Source organism: Eleginops maclovinus, chromosome 9 (assembly GCF_036324505.1).
Source record: "Eleginops maclovinus isolate JMC-PN-2008 ecotype Puerto Natales chromosome 9, JC_Emac_rtc_rv5, whole genome shotgun sequence".
NCBI classification, from domain to species: Eukaryota; Metazoa; Chordata; class Actinopteri; order Perciformes; family Eleginopidae; genus Eleginops; species Eleginops maclovinus.
The window spans coordinates 433219-452479 of record NC_086357.1 but is presented as its reverse complement, the minus strand read 5'-3'; the positions used below and the strand labels follow the sequence as shown (position 1 = coordinate 452479).

The following is a 19261-nucleotide window of genomic DNA, read 5'->3' as shown; positions in this document are numbered from 1 at the left end:
GAGTGAATCTTAACGTGTTTGTTGGTGTATATAAACTGTTATTTTTTGAATTTCTGTGACTCTCTGTGACAAAAAGATTCCATCTGATTGGACGCTGCAACAACCATAGATTCATATTTGAGTGGTGATATTAATGGTGTGAATCTTAAATAGCTTGTTTTAAATGTACATGTAATTATGAAGAACACATTAACATGATGAGATCTGCATATCCGATCTGTTTTCACTTTGTGTCCTTTTGTTTTGACAGTTTCGTGGTCACCAACGGCGACTCGTCCCGCAGCGGCACACTGCACTTCACCATTGAGCACGGTGACCGCATCCCACCAACCCTCCACCACAACACCGGCCTCCAGCTGCAGGACGGCTCCACGGAGACCGTCACCCCCGCCCAGATGCAGCTAACCGACCCCGACACCGCCACCTCCAGCCTGAGCTTCGTCATCACACAGCCGCCCCGCCATGGCAGACTGCTGCTGAGAGGAGTCCCTCTGTTTCCCCCATTAAAGTTCACCCAAACAGATGTGGACCAGCTGAACCTGGCTTACCAACATAACCTAGGCAGCCTAGAGGACACTGACAGGTTCTACTTCCTGCCGACCGACGGGACCAACAGCGGGTACCTGGAGTTTGGACACCTGAGGGAAGAGCCAGCTGTCTTTAACATACAGGTGAGCAGCACACACAGAACACTTTCTCCAACAAAGAAGAGTGTGTGCTGAGCTGCAGCCGGAGGCTTTACTGAAGTATGCAGCCATAGGAAGTTATACTACACTCTGCTGTGTAATAAGCACATTTTTACTTTATATTATTTATAAATGAGGACAGAGCAATAAAGACAGGGTCAGGAGTGGAAACTCATTGACAAAAAACATTTATCAAACATTTCTAAAAGCTTTCAAGAAGAGAAAGGTTTAAAAAGTAGTGCTGATAAAAGCAGAAGTTAAATAATACCTTTTTTTTTAAAATTTGTTTATGTTTTTGGATTAATATTACAAAAAAATCTACTTTGATGAGGTGTTCAGAAAAACAGCTCTGTGTTCAGTTGTATGATTGGTCCTAAAGGCTTTTAAAACGTTTATTAAGCTTTAGAAGAACACTTCTCTCCAAACACAAAGGAACACGTTCTGCATCAGTTAATATAGCGTAGCAGAAGGAAAAAAAACATAAACTAGAAATACCAAATGTTCACCTTGAATTTGGAGATGCTCTCCCATGAAGCCCGATGTTGTTTCTGAGGAGAAGCTGCCGGACGCTCAGCTGGACTGAAGGTAAATATTTGATGCAGAGAGCCTCTATGACATTGCATGCTACCTGCTCAGAGATGGACACATGCACACACTACTAAACATTTGTGTGTGTGTGTGTGTGTGTGTGTGTGTGTGTGTGTGTGTCTGTGTGTGTGTGTGTGTGTATGAGGTCATTTAGCATGTGTGTTTGTGCCAGTATTTAAAGGCTTCATGAATGTTTTCACACACCCACTCATCACGTTGCTTTTTATGACTCAGAAGGTGAAAGAGTAATTTCGTTATATATACCTAATCAAAAAAATATTGAGCATTTATAATCATCCCTTTCACAGGGCTGGTGGTGCATAGTCTTTGAGAAGATTACACAAAAGAATGTTGGCAGAGCTCTTTCATGTCCTGTATTCACAATAAAGACTGCTCCCATCAGGTCAATAACATACAGAAGGTGCCTGAATAGTTACAACTCATATCTTAACATTTGAAATAAAAAACTAGTAAGTTTTAAAAGACGTTTAAATATGGCCAGTGAGGTTGTCTGGTTTTTGGATTTAATCTTTTTTTTTAAATGTTTTACTTATCGTTGTACATTTATTAAGAACAAATTGGTAAACAACGTTCATTCATCTGATTGTTACACATGACAGGAGTGACATCTAGTGGCTGAAACACAGAATTGCATCTGTGTCTCTGAACAAGAACAAGTACATCTCTAGTAATTGTTTTCAAAATGTACTTTCTGTTTCTGTTCTGATACTATTCACATGAAAGATGAGCAATATATCTGGCAGCAGACTTTGCGGACCTGACAAAGATTGGCTCTGGTCATGTAATTAGATTTTTTGTGTATGTGTTGAAATTATTGTGGTTGTTGTTGCTTTTGAGATGCATTTCCTGTTATTGCACTTCATTTCTACTTTCCTTCCTTAAAGAGTGATTTATAAATATAACAAAAATATAAAATGAACTTAAACTGCACAGTCACCAATAATGTACATGAGTAAAAAAAAGATGCTCCGATTCTCCGGCCCATCTCACGCTCCATTGTTCCCTCACTCGAGAACAAGACCCCGAGATACTTGAACTCCTTCACTTGGGGTAAGGCTTCATTCCCTACCTGGAGTGGACAGTCCATCGGTTTCCTGCTGAGAACCATGGCCTCAGATTTGGAGGTGCTGATCCTCATCCTAACCGCTTCACACTCGGCCTCGAACCGATCTAGTGAGTGCTGCAGGTCACAGACCGATGAAGCCATTAGGACCACATCATCTGCAAAAAGCAGTGGTGCAATCCTTAGCCCACCAAATTGCAGACCCCCTCCCCCACGACTACGCCTCGAAATCCTGTCCATGAATATCACAAACAGGATTGGTGACAAAGCGCAGCCCTGGCGGAAGCCAACCCTCACCGGAAATCGGTCCGACGTGCTGCCGAGGACCCGGACACAGCTTTCGCTTTGAGAGTACAGAGATTGGATGGCCCTGAGTAGAGACCCCCTCACCCCATACTCCCACAGCACCTCCCACAGTATCTCCCTGGGAACCCGGTCATACGCCTTCTCCAAATCCACAAAGCAGATGTAGACCAGATGAGCGTACTCCCAGGCCCCCTCCAGGATCCTTGCGAGAGTGAAAAGCTGGTCCGTCGTTCCACGACCAGGACGAAAACCGCATTGTTCCTCCTCAATCTGAGGTTCGACAATCGGCCGGACCATCCTTTCCAGCACCTTAGAGTAAACTTTCCCGGGGAGGCTGAGTAATGTGATGCCTCTGTAATTGGCACACACCCTCGGATCCCCCTTTTGTAAAAAGAGGAACCACCACCCCGGTCTGCCACTCCTTCGGTACTGTTTCCAACTTCCACGCAATGTTGATGAGACGTGTCAACCATGACAGTCCCTCAACACCCAGAGCCTTGAGCATTTCTGGGCGGATTTCATCCACCCCCGGGGCTTTGCCACTGTGGAGCTGTTTAACTACCTCAATGACTTCCCCCCGTGAGATTGGCGTTGATCCCCCTTCATACTCCAGCTCCGCCTCTAACATAGAGGACTTGGGATTCCTCCAGACGTTCCCAGTTCACCCGCATTACACGTTTGGGCTTACCAGGTCCAAAAAGGGTTAACCGAATACTCTGAACTGCTGTTTGGTGCATAAGCACACACACCAGTCAGAGTTTTCCCCCCCATAACCCGCCTTTCACTGCCACCCTTCTGGCAGCGCACCCGACCCCATCGCTGTTTCCCGTAGGTGGTGGGCCCGCGGGACAGAAAAGCGGAGGTGTTGCCCACGTTACTTTTTCGGACTGTACCCGGCCGGGCTCCGTGGTAAGCCCGGCCACCAGACGCTCGCCGACGAGTCCTCCTTCTGGGCCTGGCTCCAGAAGGGGACCCCGGGCTTCCTCGGGGCCGGGTATCCTCGCTTTCAAGTGTGTTTTTCATGAGGTCTTTTGAACCGATCTTAGTCTGGCCCCTTACCTGACACCAATTTGCCATGGGAGACCCTACCAGGAACACAAGGTTCCAGACAACACAGCAGCCAGGTTCATCAGGGCACACAAACCTCTCCACCACAATAAGGTGCTGGTGCTCGGAAATAATAATAATAATAATAATAATAATAGTAGTAGTAGTAGCAGTAGTTAAATTAGAGGATATTGTATTTTGTATAACACATTATTAAGGTGGAGGCTTCAAATAAATATAAAATAAATGTCTGCCTCGGCCCTGTAAATCTTTCTGTTATCTTTGTTATGTTTGTGTATGATTACGCAACTTGAATGAAATTACAGTTCTGCATTAATTTGATTTAGTTACTCCTCTTTCTGATATTTCCTAACTATTGTCTCTATCGTTTTGTACACTTCCACCAAACTAGATAAATCTACAACGAAACAACTGATTATTAACACAGATGCTCAGATCTGCTTTTTCTTCCTGCACTAAATTACATTTTTTTACTGAATAAAAGTCTCTTGCTGTGTTCAGGTGGATCGTGTGGATAGATTACCTCCTAGTTTGTCCACCAGGCAGAGTCCGAGCACTGTGGTGGGTCTAGGCGGCGGCCGGTATGGCATCTTCATCACCTCCAAACACCTGCAGGCCTCCGACCCCGACAGCCCCGCGGAGGAGCTGGAGTTCTCCATCAGCAGGCCTCCGCAGTTCGGCTACCTGGAGAACGCTCTCACAGGTGGGCAGTGTGTTCGCTTCAAACTGAGGTCATGGATGTATTTCATACAGGTGTACTCTTATAGTTGGACTAAAACTTCCTGTCCTGTCAGGAGCATACATGAAAGGTCGTTTCACGCAGCGGGACGTGGACCAGCGCGCCGTGGCCTTCGTACTCCCCGACGACATGGAAGTGACGGCGGACAGCTTCCAGTTCCTCCTCACCGACCCTGCAGGAAACACCATGCTGCCCCAAACGTAGGTTTGTAAAGACCTACAATCACCGGAACCCTGGTCAGTGTCAACCATCTCAAATATCACAAATATGATATGAATATGAAGATAAGGAAGAAGTAGTCTTTTACTCAAGTAAAATTACCACAGTTTAGATATGCCATGTTATATATAATAAATCAATAAAAGTATTAGCATATAAAGATATTTGGTATTTAAAGTAACATCTCTCTAAATGCCTGAAGTCTTGTTTCATAATATATGTAATATACTGTATTATTAGTTTATAATTATTAATGTGTTAATGATTTTAATGTTGAAAAAGGTGGAGCTTATTTTTAACTACTTTAAAAAAGGTATCTGCAGGGTGCGGTCCCCATTGAAAATGAAAGCAGAAGAAAATGGAAATATTGGAAACAGTAATCATTTACCCCCCCCCCCCATATGTTTTCAGGTGTTTTCAAATGACTAATAACTACATATTCCCTCTCTTCTTACTATGAAGAGCAAATTCAGCCGCTAAATCTGGTTTTATGTGTCCAGGTTTTGAGGTATCTGAATTTTCTGCCTTCACTCCAACACACGAGCTTCACAAACCTGACGTGTCACACGCAGCAGTCTCTGTGTGTGTTCGGTGTTAAGGACTCAGCTGAGTGTCTCTGCAGACTGGAGCTGTCCTGGTCTCGGGTGGAGCTGTCGGCGACCTGCTACAGAACCTGCGAGACGGCAGGGACGCTTCAGATCCAAATCCAGCGCAGTGGGGGGAGCATCGACCCGGCATATGTCGCCATTCAGGTACCACTGAGACCACTTTGTCCAGGCTCTGTGAGCTGCTGACTCAATTGTTGTTAGGTGCTGATCTTTTCAATACTTGGCCAATAAATCAGTGTTCAGTGTTTGTTTGTGTCATGTTTGTGCAGGTGGAGGAAAGTTCGGCCAAACTGGGGAGGGATTTCACTCACAGCACCGCTGCTCTTATCCAGTTTGACTCAGGTCTGACTCTGCTTCATCCACACAGTCAGTAGTGGGAGTACTCAGACATTATACGTCAGTAGAAGTAGAAATGCAACAGTTTAGACATACTCTTCTACAAGTAAAGACAAGCATTAAGACTGTTAGGTAGGTACAAGTAAAGAAAGTGATAGCATCGCAATATTCTCAAAGCACAAATACTCATGATGCAGAATGAGCCATAAGACTCCTGTATGACTGGATTCATTATTAACACATCGTAGTGCCTCCATTGTTGCAGCTGCTAAATGTGGAGAACTTTCAAAATACTTACATACGTCTTGGTGGCTTAATTTAATACAACTTAATAAGAAACATTGTTCTTTAGGATCAGCTACAAGTCCCAGAAAGCATTGCTGTAAGTAACGTCTAATCGGAGAGCTTCTAGTTGGCAGGGTGATCTTTGAATGAGCATCATCTATTATTTTAGATTCTTGTATTTATTGTGTAGCTCTGGCTCCCTCTATACATAAATCAGTATTATAGTGTTTATCAAAATTGTTTCCTGTTCAGGAGTGAGTGTGAAAACCTGGAACATTTACCTGATAGACGACGGTCTGGAAGAAAACCACGAGACATTCACTGTCACCCTGAAAAATGCAAAAAATGCTGTGCTGGGACAGAGGACGTCAGCTAGTGTCGAGATAGTGGACCCCAGAGGAGGTGAAACATTATCAGGCACAGACTTGTTGTGCATTTGTATTAAGTTCTGAAAAGTACATTTTAGTGTACCTTTAAATATGGCTGCCCTCTGTTTGTAATTCCATGTATTACCTTAGTTTGTTAAATGTTGATGTTAATTATTTGGTAATTAATATGTGAATTCCTTATGTTTGGATTAGGAAAGGGATGATGATGTTTTATAATGATGTCATTCTTTGCATGAGACGTCAGAGATTATTACAGATGTTTGTGGTAGTTAAGAGGAAGTTTGGCCAGTAAAAGATAAAGAATACCCTCTCTGCTTTGCATCAGGAAAGTGTAATCCAGATGACCTAATGGTTGAGGAGGAGGATGAGCGACACCTTACCCGCCCCCCTCTGGCTCACCTCCCCGACCCACCCAGAGTGAAGGAGGAGGACAGCGTCACAGACATCGAGGCAGAGCTGCTGTGGGAGAACCAGCCCCACCCTCCTCGAGGAGACGTCCCTAACCGCAGGCCCTACCTGGAATACAGGGAGGGGGAACCACAAGATCAGGCGGCCCCCAGCAGCCACAACCACAGATCCTCCCCCAGTACTGGGAGCTCCGGGAGCTCTGTACCCAGGGTCAGGCAAGGAGGATTAAAGGTGAGGATTCCTCCAGCTTGGCTGCCTTGTCTCCTACTTTTAGGCTAAAGGAAGATTTCCCATTATACAAATCTTGTTTTATAATCTCATATGCTATATGTGCAGGACTTTATTCTGGAATATAGAGATCTGGTCTACATGTTGAGTTGTTTAAATATATAAATATTGGTGTTATTGGTGCATCTCCCGTACAAGGCTGGTCTTTTTATGTGTGACCCTTCGGCTGATGTTCAGGTCCAGCTGTCAGGAGGGAGGTCCAAGGAGAAGGTCTGGACGGTAAGACTCAGATAATCCACAGTTAAATAGAAATAGTGCTGTGAATTGATTACAAAATACAATCACATGTATTGTAGTAATAATAATCTGTGATCAATCACACGTTTGAAATACTGGTACTTACTTATATTTTGGGGTAGATCAAACCAATACATGTGTAGTGTTGTAATAAAGAAATGTATGTCAAATTACAGCAAAGTAATGATGGATCTTTCTGATGCCCCGGACTCCGGGCAGTGCGGTACATGTCGCTCCGCTTGCTTTTGCGTGTTAATTTCTTCCCCTCTATCAGTTCCACAGTCTGACTCCTCTCCGGCTGGAGGAGCTGAAGCCGGGTGACACTGACCCTCCTCAGAAGGATCATCCAGAACCCAGACACCACCCAGAGCTACGTCAGCGCAAGGTACAAACACAGTTCAGTCCCTTCCACTTTCATTTTGAAAATTGTGTGAAAACATTTTGCCAGTTGCGTTTTCCCTCGTGAAGCAGTACATGAGGTTATAACCTCCAGCTGCACAGTATTAGTGAGGATAAACACATTAATCACCAATAATTATATTTGAATACAACAGAAAAAGTATTTTAAAGACTACCCACCATAGCTTTTAGCATATTTCAATGATAATACTCCTGTACTCAAAAGTGAATATATATGAAAACTATTAAACTGAGGAGGCAAAAACCAAACAAAAACTGTCATGGAGCATCAGTAAATGAATAATAGCTCTTCCTCTCCAGGCTGAGTGTTTGAATGTCTCTGTTGTGATGGTTCTCTCAGACGGGGAGGTCAGCGAGCAGCCGGTGTGCTGACGGCTGGACTCACTACAGGAGGCGCTGTTACACCGTCAGCTCGTCTGTGGCCAGCTGGGCTAGCGCAGAGAGGAGCTGCTCAATGCTGTAAATAACACTCGTCTTTTGATTTCTATTCTGACTTTATCCCTTTATTTAAATCATAACATCAGGTTTGAATGTTTCTTAATGGATTTAATACTTGAGGATAATAAAAAAAAAAGTCCTGTTATTTTTATAGATGTGGATATATGTTGATTCTTTGGTACAGCGTTTTACCTTGTTTTATTCTCGACATTAGAGACCCAGCTCCTAAATACATCAACTACCATGATCACTTGCAATCCATGGCACCAAACTCTGACAACCTTATTGGCAAAAAATGACTAATGTGACATTAACTTTTTCACTTTAATCACCAGATGTGGTCCCCCCCCCCCCCCCTTCATCAGAGGAAATATTTTCATTTACATTTTACTTTACTTAAATGACACATTATACCTGGCCAATTAAATAAAAACATGCACAACTACGTTTACGGGCCTGTACACGTTTCAGTTTACTTCAGTTGTAAACACAGCTTTATTGTGTTTTTGGAACTTTGAACATGTGTTTGTCAGGTTCAACAGCAGCCTGACCGGCGTGAGCTCCAGAAGGGACATGAACTGGCTGTGGAAGTTTGCAGGGAGGAAGCCGTTTTGGATCAGTAAGTTGCTGCTAACATACTGTCAGATTATTTCCCCATTTTAGAGTTAAGAGCCTCTTGCAAGAAAGATTTGCACGCGCAGACTAATTTTTTAAGTGATTTAATACAATTAGTTACATTCGCCATTTTTGTCTTCAAGAAAATCTAGAAAAATATTGATACAGAAACTTAACTAAAATGTAACTTAAACATACGTAATGCACATCTAAAATGATGTTCTCTATATCATCATATCTGACAATTTACTGAGAGATTTTTCTGTAGGTCTCGGTCCAGAATCATCCTCTGCTATAGGACAGTGTGACATCACACACTGAGGATCAAATATTAGTTTCTCTAATATCTTCTGTCCGTCACATGGCCTATTTCCAGTGCCCGATTAAGCACCGGTTCTCCCTGTTTCACTGCAGCTTGGCCCCGGTTCTTGGCCCTGGCTCTCGGCCCCGAAAACCAGTTTTTAGCTGGCTCAACTCGACTGCCCGGCTAGAATCAAGAACCAAATACGTCGCGCTTACAGCGGGGGCTGGGGCGCTGAGCAAAGTGACTAACGTGACCATACACTTATATAAAGTGAGCAACACTTACCAGGCTTAGTGTGATGCTGTTTGTTTTTAACGTACTTTTAATGACCATCCGTTCGCTGTTATTTCCCGTTTTGAAGAGCAGCACACAGCAACTTTTTTCTGTTGTTTTTTTATTATAGCAGCTGTTGGGTGGAAACAGTACAAGGGCTACACAAGAAATATCATAATGAAAAATACACCTGTACAAAACGGCTTATGCCCCAATATGACAACAATAAACAGTCAAGATAGTCAGATTAGCTTCGGTTGCTATGCTAACATCAACTACCAGATAAACTTGGATAACAGCGTTGTGATGCCAAACAGCGTCAGTTCAGACTAAAACATATCCACTTATGGGTATGGCGGATATGCATCAGTTGCTTGAGTGACATAGGCTACAGTGTATTACTGCTTTGCAGCGGCCGCTGCCGTGAGTTAACCGTAGACTAAATGCTGGTGGACGAGCAGCGCTGCAGCGGTTGGTAAAGGCTGTTGAACCACATTAATAAACAATGAACCACTGCACTCTGGGATGAGTATAACGTTGGAAAAGTAGTTATTTACTGTAATCTCTTCGCAACTCACTGCCACCTGTTCCAGCACCTGCATTGCCTAGGGTGGCCAGATGTCCGGCTTTAGGCCGGACAGTCCGGCTTTTCAATGCCCTGTCCGGCGTCCGGCGCAGCATCAAGCCGGACACGTATTTGTCCTCCTTCGTCATGAAGGAGGCGTTGAAAAGCCGGACTGTCCGGCCTAAAGCCGGACGTCTGGCCACCCTACCTGGTCACCCTAGCATTGCCATGAGCTGCACTGGAGCCCTGGGTGGGGACCTTGGAGTGCAAGGCTGGAGATCCTGAGGGCTGCAGTCCATTTCTCCATCCTGTTTGCCCTGCAGCCCAACCACATCTGACTGGAGCCCGACTGTTGGGGACAGCTAAATGGGAACGACAGACGCCGGCCTGCTTATCCTTCCCAGCTTTTTCTGCAGAGCTACTTAAGCTTATAGCTTACCTTGCGTAGCAATAGCTTCTTGTACCAGCGCCCACCTTTCTGACTGAAACACTGCGGCTCAGTGTGATGCCTTCTTTCTGCTGCTAGTGGATTATGTGAAGGGTGAACTGGATTCCTTTGATTAGCCCTCCTCCCTGTATGGATTAATCTAGCTGACTTCAAGGCTGGATCAGCGTATCCAGGCGAGGAGGCGAGAGCGACAACAAGGGGTTCTGAGTGCACGCAGGTGGGGACCAGACTCACTCCAGAGGAGTGAAAGCACCACCGCCAGAAGAAACCCTGCCTCTATTGCGGTCAGGCTGGTCACTTTGTTTCCCGGTGTCCATTAAAAGGCAGGACTCCCCAGCAGGGAGGGAATTTCATGGCGGCCATGACGGCCATGGCCTTCATTGCCCCTCGGTCTGGCCGTGATGCCCCGAAAATAATTGTACGTCCTACGGCCACCATGACCTTTGTGGCCCTGATACTGTTAAAATCTCGAAGTTGCTTTAAAAGTGTCAGAGCAGTGGTCTGGGCTCTGAACTGCATTAGTCCTTGTAGCTTGGATTGGTTGCGCGCACCTCACATGTCATCATCGCATCATTCAATCATCATTGCAGCGTCTCGCTATAAGAATACAAGGAGGCCTCGTGTCTCTTTTTGTCCGTGAGTTTATTCACTTCTGAGACAGGTTACTGTCGTCTGGAACCACGCCAAAACAACAAAGACGTATGTTAATTATCACTCGCACACACATATACTGTTAGCTCTCCCATAGCATTTCCCCGTCTCTCTCTCTCTCTCTAGGAACCTCCCTTCTCCTCACCCAGTGGCGGTTTAATATGTACAAAACTGGTGGGGCACGAACAACTTAGATATATAAAGGCTTTTTGTACCTTAATACATGGAGTAAAGAGCGCTATCACAAAGCAAAACTTAACAATAACAGTGATGCCTCCGCATGAAAACATCAGACTGTAGGAAAACACAGACGCTCGTCACCGTGGTTACAATATCAATCAATCCATCGATACATAAACTATAGTTTCCCTCACCAAAGCTCCAGTACATGGTCAACTTCTTTCATTTTCTGTTTGTATTATTTACCGCTGGTGATGTAGTCTAAGCCCTCTCGTCTCCTCTGCATAACTACACTTTTCGCACACACACTTACAGCCAATCAGCTCTGACTTATGAGATGACGTTTCAGTGGGGCTGCGAGCGCTTTGCTCCACTTGTGATTTATTTTTTGCCGCACACATTGAATGAAAAACTACTCTATTCAATGCGCAGTGTAGTAAAAAAGTGATTTGTTTTCCATATCATTCATGTGTTTTTATTATCAGAAAGTTAAGTTGTTTATTTGTAAGCTCCAAATCCTAATTTTTCCCTAAATGGCCTTTGTGCCCTAAAACAATTTGTGAGACAAAATGTCAAATGGCTTTGCCCCTAAAATGACGAAATTCCAAGCCTGCTCCCCAGTAGTGGGGGATGTACTGATAGGCCGGACAACAAGACTCTCCCCCAACCAAAGACCCCTGTGCCATGCTCGGCTGTTGTTTGTAGGTGGGTCTCACACCCTCACCACATTCATTGACTCTGGTGCTGATGTTAGCATCATGGACGAGAACCTGGTCCAGCAGCTGGGTATCAACGGGGTTCTCTGTCTCGGCCCGTTACTGCCAGCGCCCTGGATGTTCACATCCTGGGGACAGTTACTCATCAGACCAGGCCTGTCCACATGCTTCTGTCCGGCAACCAGCATGATACCATTCAGCTCCACATCCGCATTCCCTCCAACTTCCCCTGATCCTGGGCTAACCCTAGCTCCGACACCACAACCCTTACAACGAATGGACAACTGGAGCCATTCTGGGGTGAAGCTCATTCTGTCACCAGAAGTGCCTAAAACAAGCAGCCGCACCACAAAAGTCTGCATGTTCTAATCCCAGTCCTGATGTCTCTGGGATGCCAATTAAATACCATGACTTTAGGGAGGTGTTCAGCAGACCTGCAAAGGACAAACTATTAATCATATGCAAAATTATCTACACAATCTAAAATAGATTCTAATATATTTACACACATTTTTCTACATTTGTTTGCATATATAATGCATATCTCTCCTTCTTCTCCCTCTTTTGCCTTAACTTTGTCTACCAAATTAACTAGGTTTTACCTTTTGTTGTGCATTATTGCCCTTCCCATTCTAATAACCCCGACCAGGTCTGCCCTCAATGCCCGATCCTAGAAATGACTGACATTTGCCTAATTACTTCACAGGTCGTGGTTGCTGAACATTAGGCTTTTTCGTATTCCATTGTCTGTGTGTTAAAATGTTTTTCCTTAACTCTGATCAGGAATTCCCCTTAGACCTAAACCTAATGGTGTGCTCCTTTTGGTTCAGCTACTGTTGAGTCCCCCCTTAGTTTTCCTCTGTTGTTTTTTTCCCCCTTGATTTGATGATTCTTGGTTAAAGTATTTCCTCTTACAATAAGTGTTCTATTTTCACAAACATATGTATTAGTCACCAAGTGTTTTATCTTCCCATAATATAAAATTCTGATTTCTTTAAAAAAAAATCCCTCCCATTTTTCAAAATTTGAGTGACTTGACTGGTGTGTGTGTGTGTGTGTGTGTGTGTGTGTGTGTGTGTGTGTGTGTGTGTGTGTGTGTGTGTGTGTGTGTGTGTGTGTGTGTGCCTCACAAAAGTGAGTACACCCCTCACATTTTTGTAAATATGTTATTATATCTTTTCATGGGCCAACACTGAAGATATGACACTCTGATACAATGTAAAGTTGTCAGTGTACAGCTTGTATAACAGTGTAAATTTGCTGTGCCCTCAAAATAACTCAACACACAGCCATTAATGTCTAAACCGCTGGCAACAAAAGTGAGTACACCCCTAAGTGAAAATGGCCAAATTGTGCCCAATTAGCCATTTTCCCTCCCTGGTGTCATGTGACTCATTAGTGTTACAAGGTTTCAGGTGTGAATGGGGAGCAGGTATGTTAAATTTGGTGTTATTGCTCTCACACTCTCTCAAACTGGTCACTGAAAGTTCAACATGGCACCTCATGGCAAAGAACTCTCTGAGGATCTGAAAAAAAGAACTCTTGCTCTACATAAGGATGGCCTAGCCCAGGGGTGCCCAACCTTTTTTGAACCAAGATCTACTTTTAAAGTTGATAGTGTGTCGAGATCTACCAAGCCATATCGAAAGCCATAGCGTAGCCAGAATTAATTGTGCACCTATATAATAACACAATGTTCTGACACAAAGATCAAGTTTTAACAATAATAATACATTTATTGAAGTAAAAGTACGTTGTGCAAAGAATAAGCACAAGTAGGCCTAGGACTGGCCTGTAACAACACAACAACATACAACCCAATTAATACAATGCCTAGTTTAAGTTGGAAAAGTGGTTCCATATCTTAGTGAGACTTCTGGCACTGAGAGGAGGAAGCTAGTCTCTCATAGTCAGGACAGTAGGAGCTGAGTGCCAGCCGTAAGCAGGCCGCAAGGTGGTCATCAGTCATGGTGGATCTGTATTTTGACTTAATGATTTTCATATGTGAAAAGGCAGACTCACACAAATATGTTGATCCAAAAAGTGCAGTCAAATTCTTTGCAGTTTGTCTGAGGTTGGGGTACTTCTCTTTCTGCATTAGATTCCAGAATTGGACATTTGTGTCAGCTGTAGCTCTTGATTTGAGCTCAATGTCATTATTTAGTGTGAGGATCTCATTCTCAATAGCACCGCTATCCAGGTTGAAGAGTGATGCCACTTTGGACGTTATACAATCCACATCTCAAATGGAAAACTGAGAAAACTGACAACAGGCTCAATGGATGCAAAGTCAGTAAAGCTCCTGTCAAATTCTGACAAGATGCTTTGCACTTGATTATCATAACGTGCACTCTCAAGCTCCGCACAGTCTTTGCCCTGACGCTTAAGTTCTGTGTCCATGTGTGGAAAGTTCTGCAGATCACACTGTTGCAACCTGCTTGATAGCAGCTGTAACTTGCTGTTAAAGGTGTTCACGGAGCTGATCATGTTGATGATGTGTTTGTTCTTACCCTGCAGCTCTAGATTCAAGTTATTGAGCTTGTCAGTCAGATCAGTAAGAAAGGCGAAATCCAAGAGCCACTGACTGTCTTCTAGCTGTGCATATTCAGCATGGTTTGAAGGTTTCAGAAATTCTTTAATTTCGGGCAACAATTCAAAAAACCGTTCCAGAAATGTACCTCTGCTGAGCCACCTTACGTCTGTGTGCAGCAGCAGATCTGTGTGTTCTGCACCTGTCTCCTCCAGTTGCGCACAGAATAATCGCCTCTGCAGACTCCTGGCCCGAAACAGAACACGCAATCTTGTTAGCCACATCCATCACGTCTTTCATATTTAACACTCATATTGTCGAAAACCATTCTAATGAACACACAGCTGAGCCACATCCACAGCATCAGTGGATTCATGGAATTGCAGAGAAAAACACTCACATGTGTCAATATCATTCCTCAATTGCTGTTCAACATCCTCCGCCATTCCCTCGCATCGCCGTGTAACAGAATTTCTTGATAGCTGCACATCCTGAATAGCAGACACAATCTCCTACGATTTTTAAAATCATCAAAAAGCGTATCTGCGGCTTCCATGAATGCTTCTTTCACAATCTCACCATCCTTGAAAGATTTCTTTCCTTTTGCAAGAACACGACAGACACGATAAGAAGCTATGGTTGCAGCCTTACTCGTGGTATTGGGCCTGGTAAAAATGGACTGTTGTGCTGCTAGCTGACTTTTCAATTCCTTGACTTTTCGGGCGCGCAGTGGTGATTTAGCTGGGAAGTTTGTATCGTAGCTCTTGTGGACCGTCTTGAAATGCCGCTCCAAATTCCCTTTCTTTGGTAAAGCCACATTTGCATTGCAGATAAGACAGACGGACTTGGCATTCGAATACACAAAAAAATAATCCTCCTCCCACTCTCCACACTTTTTAGCTTCTGCCGCCATGGTAGTATCCACTCGCTCTAGTCAAGCTTCTCGCACACTTCCCGGTCCTTAGTTAGAACCTAGCAAACATACCCTGCGCGCGCAGATAGAAAGAAACGCGTGAGATTTTTTCTTTGATTATGCCTGATCTACTTTACTATAGCTGTACAAATCTACACACTGCTTCACGTGATCAGCAGTTCATTGTGCCTATTTAAGATGTTTTAAGTTGGAAGTTTTAATGTAGGCCTATTTTACACAACAGTAGGAGGATAGCTTACACACAACATTTTCTTGCGATCGACTGGAACTCAGCCCGCAATCGACTGGTAGACCGCGATCGACTGGTTGGGCACCCCTGGCCTAGGCTATAAGAAGATTGCCAACACCGTGGCCAAGAATACAGCGGTTTAACAGGACAGGTTCCACTCAGAACAGGCCTCGCCATGGTTGACCAAATAAATTGAGTGCACATGCTCAGCGTCATATCCAGAGGTTGTCTCTTGAAAATAGACGTATGACTGCTGCCAGCATTGCTGCAGAGGTTAAAGGGGTGGGGGGTCAGTCTGTCAGTGCTCAGACCATACGCCGCACATTGTATCAAATTGGTCTGCATGGCTGTCGTTCCAGAAAGAAGCCTCTTCTAAAGATGATGCACAAGAAATCCCGCAAACAGTTTGCTGAAGACAAGCAGACTAAGGACATGGATTACTGGAACCATGTACTGTGGTCTGATGAGACCAAGATAAACTTATTTGGTTCAGATGGTGTCAAGCTTGTGTGGCGGGGACCAGGTGAGGAGTACAAAGACAAGTGTGTCTTGCCTACAGTCAAGCATGGTGGTGGGAGTATCATGGTTTGGGGCTGCATGAGCGCTGCCGGCTGTGGGGAGCTACAGTTCATTGAGGGAACCATGAATGCCAACATGTACTGTGACATACTGAAGCAGAGCATGATCCCCTCCTTTCGGACACTGGGCCGCAGGGCAGCATTCCAAAATGATAACGACCCCAAACACGCCTCTAAGATGACCACTGCCTTACTAAAGCGACTGAGGGTAAAGGTGATGGACTGGCCAAGCATGTCTCCAGACCTAAACCCTAACGAGCATCTGTGGGGCATCGTTAAACTGAAGGTGGAGGAGCGCAAGGTCTCCAACATCCACCAGCTCCGTGATGTCGTCATGGAGGAGTGGAAGAGGATTCCAGTGGCAACCTGTGAAGCTCTAGTGAACTCTATGCCCAAGAGAGTTAAGGCAGTTCTGGAAAAAAATGGTGGCCACACAAAATATTGACACTTTGGGCACAATTTGGCCATTTTCACTTAGGGGTGTACTCACTTTTGTTGCCAGCGGTTTAGACATTAATGGCTGTGTGTTGAGTTATTTTGAAGGCAAAGCAAGTTTACACTGTTATACAAGCTGTACACTGACTACTTGACATTGTATCAAAGTGTCATATCTTCAGTGTTGGCCCATGCAAAGATATAATAACATATTTACAAAAATATGAGGGGTGTACTCACATTTGTGAGATACAGTGTATATACAGTGGGGCAAAAAAGTATTTAGTCAGCCACCAATTGTGCAAGTTCTCCCATTTAAAAAGATGAGAGAGGCCTGTAATTTTCATCATAGGTATACCTCAACTATGAGAGACAGAATGAGAAAAAAAAATCCAGGAAGTCACATTGTAGGATTTTTAATGAATTAATTGGTAAATTCCTCGGTAAAATAAGTATTTGGTCACCTACAAACAAGCAAGATTTCTGGCTCTCACAGACCTGTAACTTCTTCTTTAAGAGGCTCCTCTGTCCTCCACTCGTTACCTGTATTAATGGCACCTTTTTGAACTCGTTATCAGTATAAAAGACACCTGTCCACAACCTCAAACAGTCATACTCCAAACTCCACTATGGCCAACACCAAAGAGCTGTCAAAGGAGACCAGAGACAACATTGTAGACCTGCATCAGGCTGGGAAAACTGAATCTGCAATAGGTAAGCAGCTTGGTGTGAAGAAATCAACTGTGGGAGCAATTATTAGAAAATGGAAGACATACAAGACCACTGCTAATCTCCCTCGATCTGGGGCTCCACGCAAGATCTCACCCCGTGGGGTCAAAATGATCACAAGAACGGTGAGCAAAAATCCCAGAACCACACGGGGGGACCTAGTGAATGACCTGCAGAGAGCTGGGACCAAAGTAACAGAGGCTACCATCAGTAACACACTACGCCGCCAGGGACTTAAATCCTGCAGTTCCAGACGTGTCCCCCTGCTTAAGCCAGTACATGTCCAGGCCCGTCTGAAGTTTGCTAGAGGGCATTTGGATGATCCAGAAGAGGATTGGGAGAATGTCATATGGTCAGATGAAACCAAAATAGAACTTTTTGGTAAAAACTCAAGTCGTCGTGTTTGGAGGAGAAAGAATGCAGAGTTGCATCCAAAGAACACCATACCTACTGTGAAGCATGGGGGTGGAAACATCATGCTTTGGGGCTGTTTTTCTGCAAAGGGACCAGGACGACTGATCCGTGTAAAGGAAAGAATGAACGGGGCCATGTATCGTGAGATTTTGAGTGAAAACCTCCTTCCATCAGCAAGGGCACTGAAGATGAAGCGTGGCTGGGTCTTTCAGCATGACAATGATCCCAAAAACACAGCCAGGGCAACGAAGGAGTGGCTTCGTAAGAAGCATTTCAAGGTCCTGGAGTGGCCTAGCCAGTCTCCAGATCTCAACCCCATAGAAAATCTTTGGAGGGAGTTGAAAGTCCGTGTTGCCCAGCGACAGCCCCAAAACATCACTGCTTTAGAGGAGATCTGCATGGAGGAATGGGCCAAAATACCAGCAACAGTGTGTGAAAACCTTGTGAAGACTTACAGAAAACGTTTGACCTCTGTCATTGCCAACAAAGGGTATATAACAAAGTATTGAGATGAACTTTTGTTATTGACCAAATACTTATTTTCCACAATAATTTGAAAATAAATTCATTAAAAATCCTACAATGTGATTTTCTGGAAAAAAAATTCTCATTTTGTCTCTCATAGTTGAGGTTTACCTATGATAAAAATTACAGACCTCTCTCATCTTTTTAAATGGGAGAACTTGCACAATTGGTGGCTGACTAAATACTTTTTTGCCCCACTGTATATATATATATATTTATTTGTGTGAATTATGTAGTTGCATGGAGTTATGTGCTTATGAGTAGATGGGTGTCAAATAAATACAGGACTAGTGACCTAATGAATCATACTACATCTAAAGAAATACTTTACCCATTGGGGGAATCACCTAATATTATAAATGTGTCTCTTCATTTTAAATCAATATACGCTTTTCTCCTTAGTTATTGGGGATGTGATTCAAAGTTTCTTTGCTCTCTTGTTTTTTACCCTCTTTTTTTCTGGATGTTATTTTTATTTTAAAATTATCTTTTTTATTTTTTGCTCAGGGTTTTATTAATGGAGTCTTTATTCCCAATCAGAAATCAAATAAATGATTGAAGGAAAACATAGCCAGTTGCCAGTGCATCACAAACTACCATGTTGTGTGCTCTCCCCTAACCTAACAATTAAGAAGTTTGTGCAGCTAAGAAAGTTTTGTGAATCTGACTTTGACAGATTTAGGATAAGAATAAAAAAGTCTTCCTGTGAGTTTGAGGCCTGGATCCTGATCAGTGCCTCCTGTTTACCTCAGGTCTGTCTGTAGGTCTGAGTCGCTGGATGTGGGCTGACGGTCAGTCAGTCTCTTTCTCCAGACTGCGGGAGGAGGCGCTGCTGGGCTCTGACTGTGTGCTGGTTGAAAACCACAGAAGCTGGATCTCCACAAGCTGCTCCCCCGAAACTCAACATGCATTCATCTGTTCCTCGCAGGCTCACACTCACTGAGAGGGCTCTGTCGTAATAACCTCTTTGAATATGTTTAAGTCATTTGATACAAAACATGCTGCGCTGTACCATAGTTTTCATATTTTTGTCATA

General features: G+C 43.9%; 1 protein-coding gene across 2 annotated transcripts in view; it reads left to right on the top strand.

Annotated features, from left to right (window-relative positions):
* frem1b (Fras1 related extracellular matrix 1b) overlaps nt 1-19261 on the top strand; it is a 65651-nt gene extending 46390 nt beyond the window's left edge. Inside the window, exons 25-36 of one of the 2 annotated variants that reach the window (XM_063890725.1) lie at nt 251-671; nt 4234-4435; nt 4527-4671; nt 5313-5442; nt 5568-5640; nt 6172-6321; nt 6634-6947; nt 7182-7223; nt 7516-7626; nt 8002-8120; nt 8633-8718; nt 18978-19261. In XM_063890725.1, coding sequence (XP_063746795.1) covers nt 251-671; nt 4234-4435; nt 4527-4671; nt 5313-5442; nt 5568-5640; nt 6172-6321; nt 6634-6947; nt 7182-7223; nt 7516-7626; nt 8002-8120; nt 8633-8718; nt 18978-19168 — 1984 coding nt within the window. In that variant the 3' untranslated portion in view covers nt 19169-19261. Of the gene's footprint in view, nt 1-250; nt 672-4233; nt 4436-4526; nt 4676-5312; nt 5443-5567; nt 5641-6171; nt 6322-6633; nt 6948-7181; nt 7224-7515; nt 7627-8001; nt 8121-8632; nt 8719-18977 lie in introns of those variants that run through there. The other variant, XR_010166394.1, reaches the window with a different exon arrangement.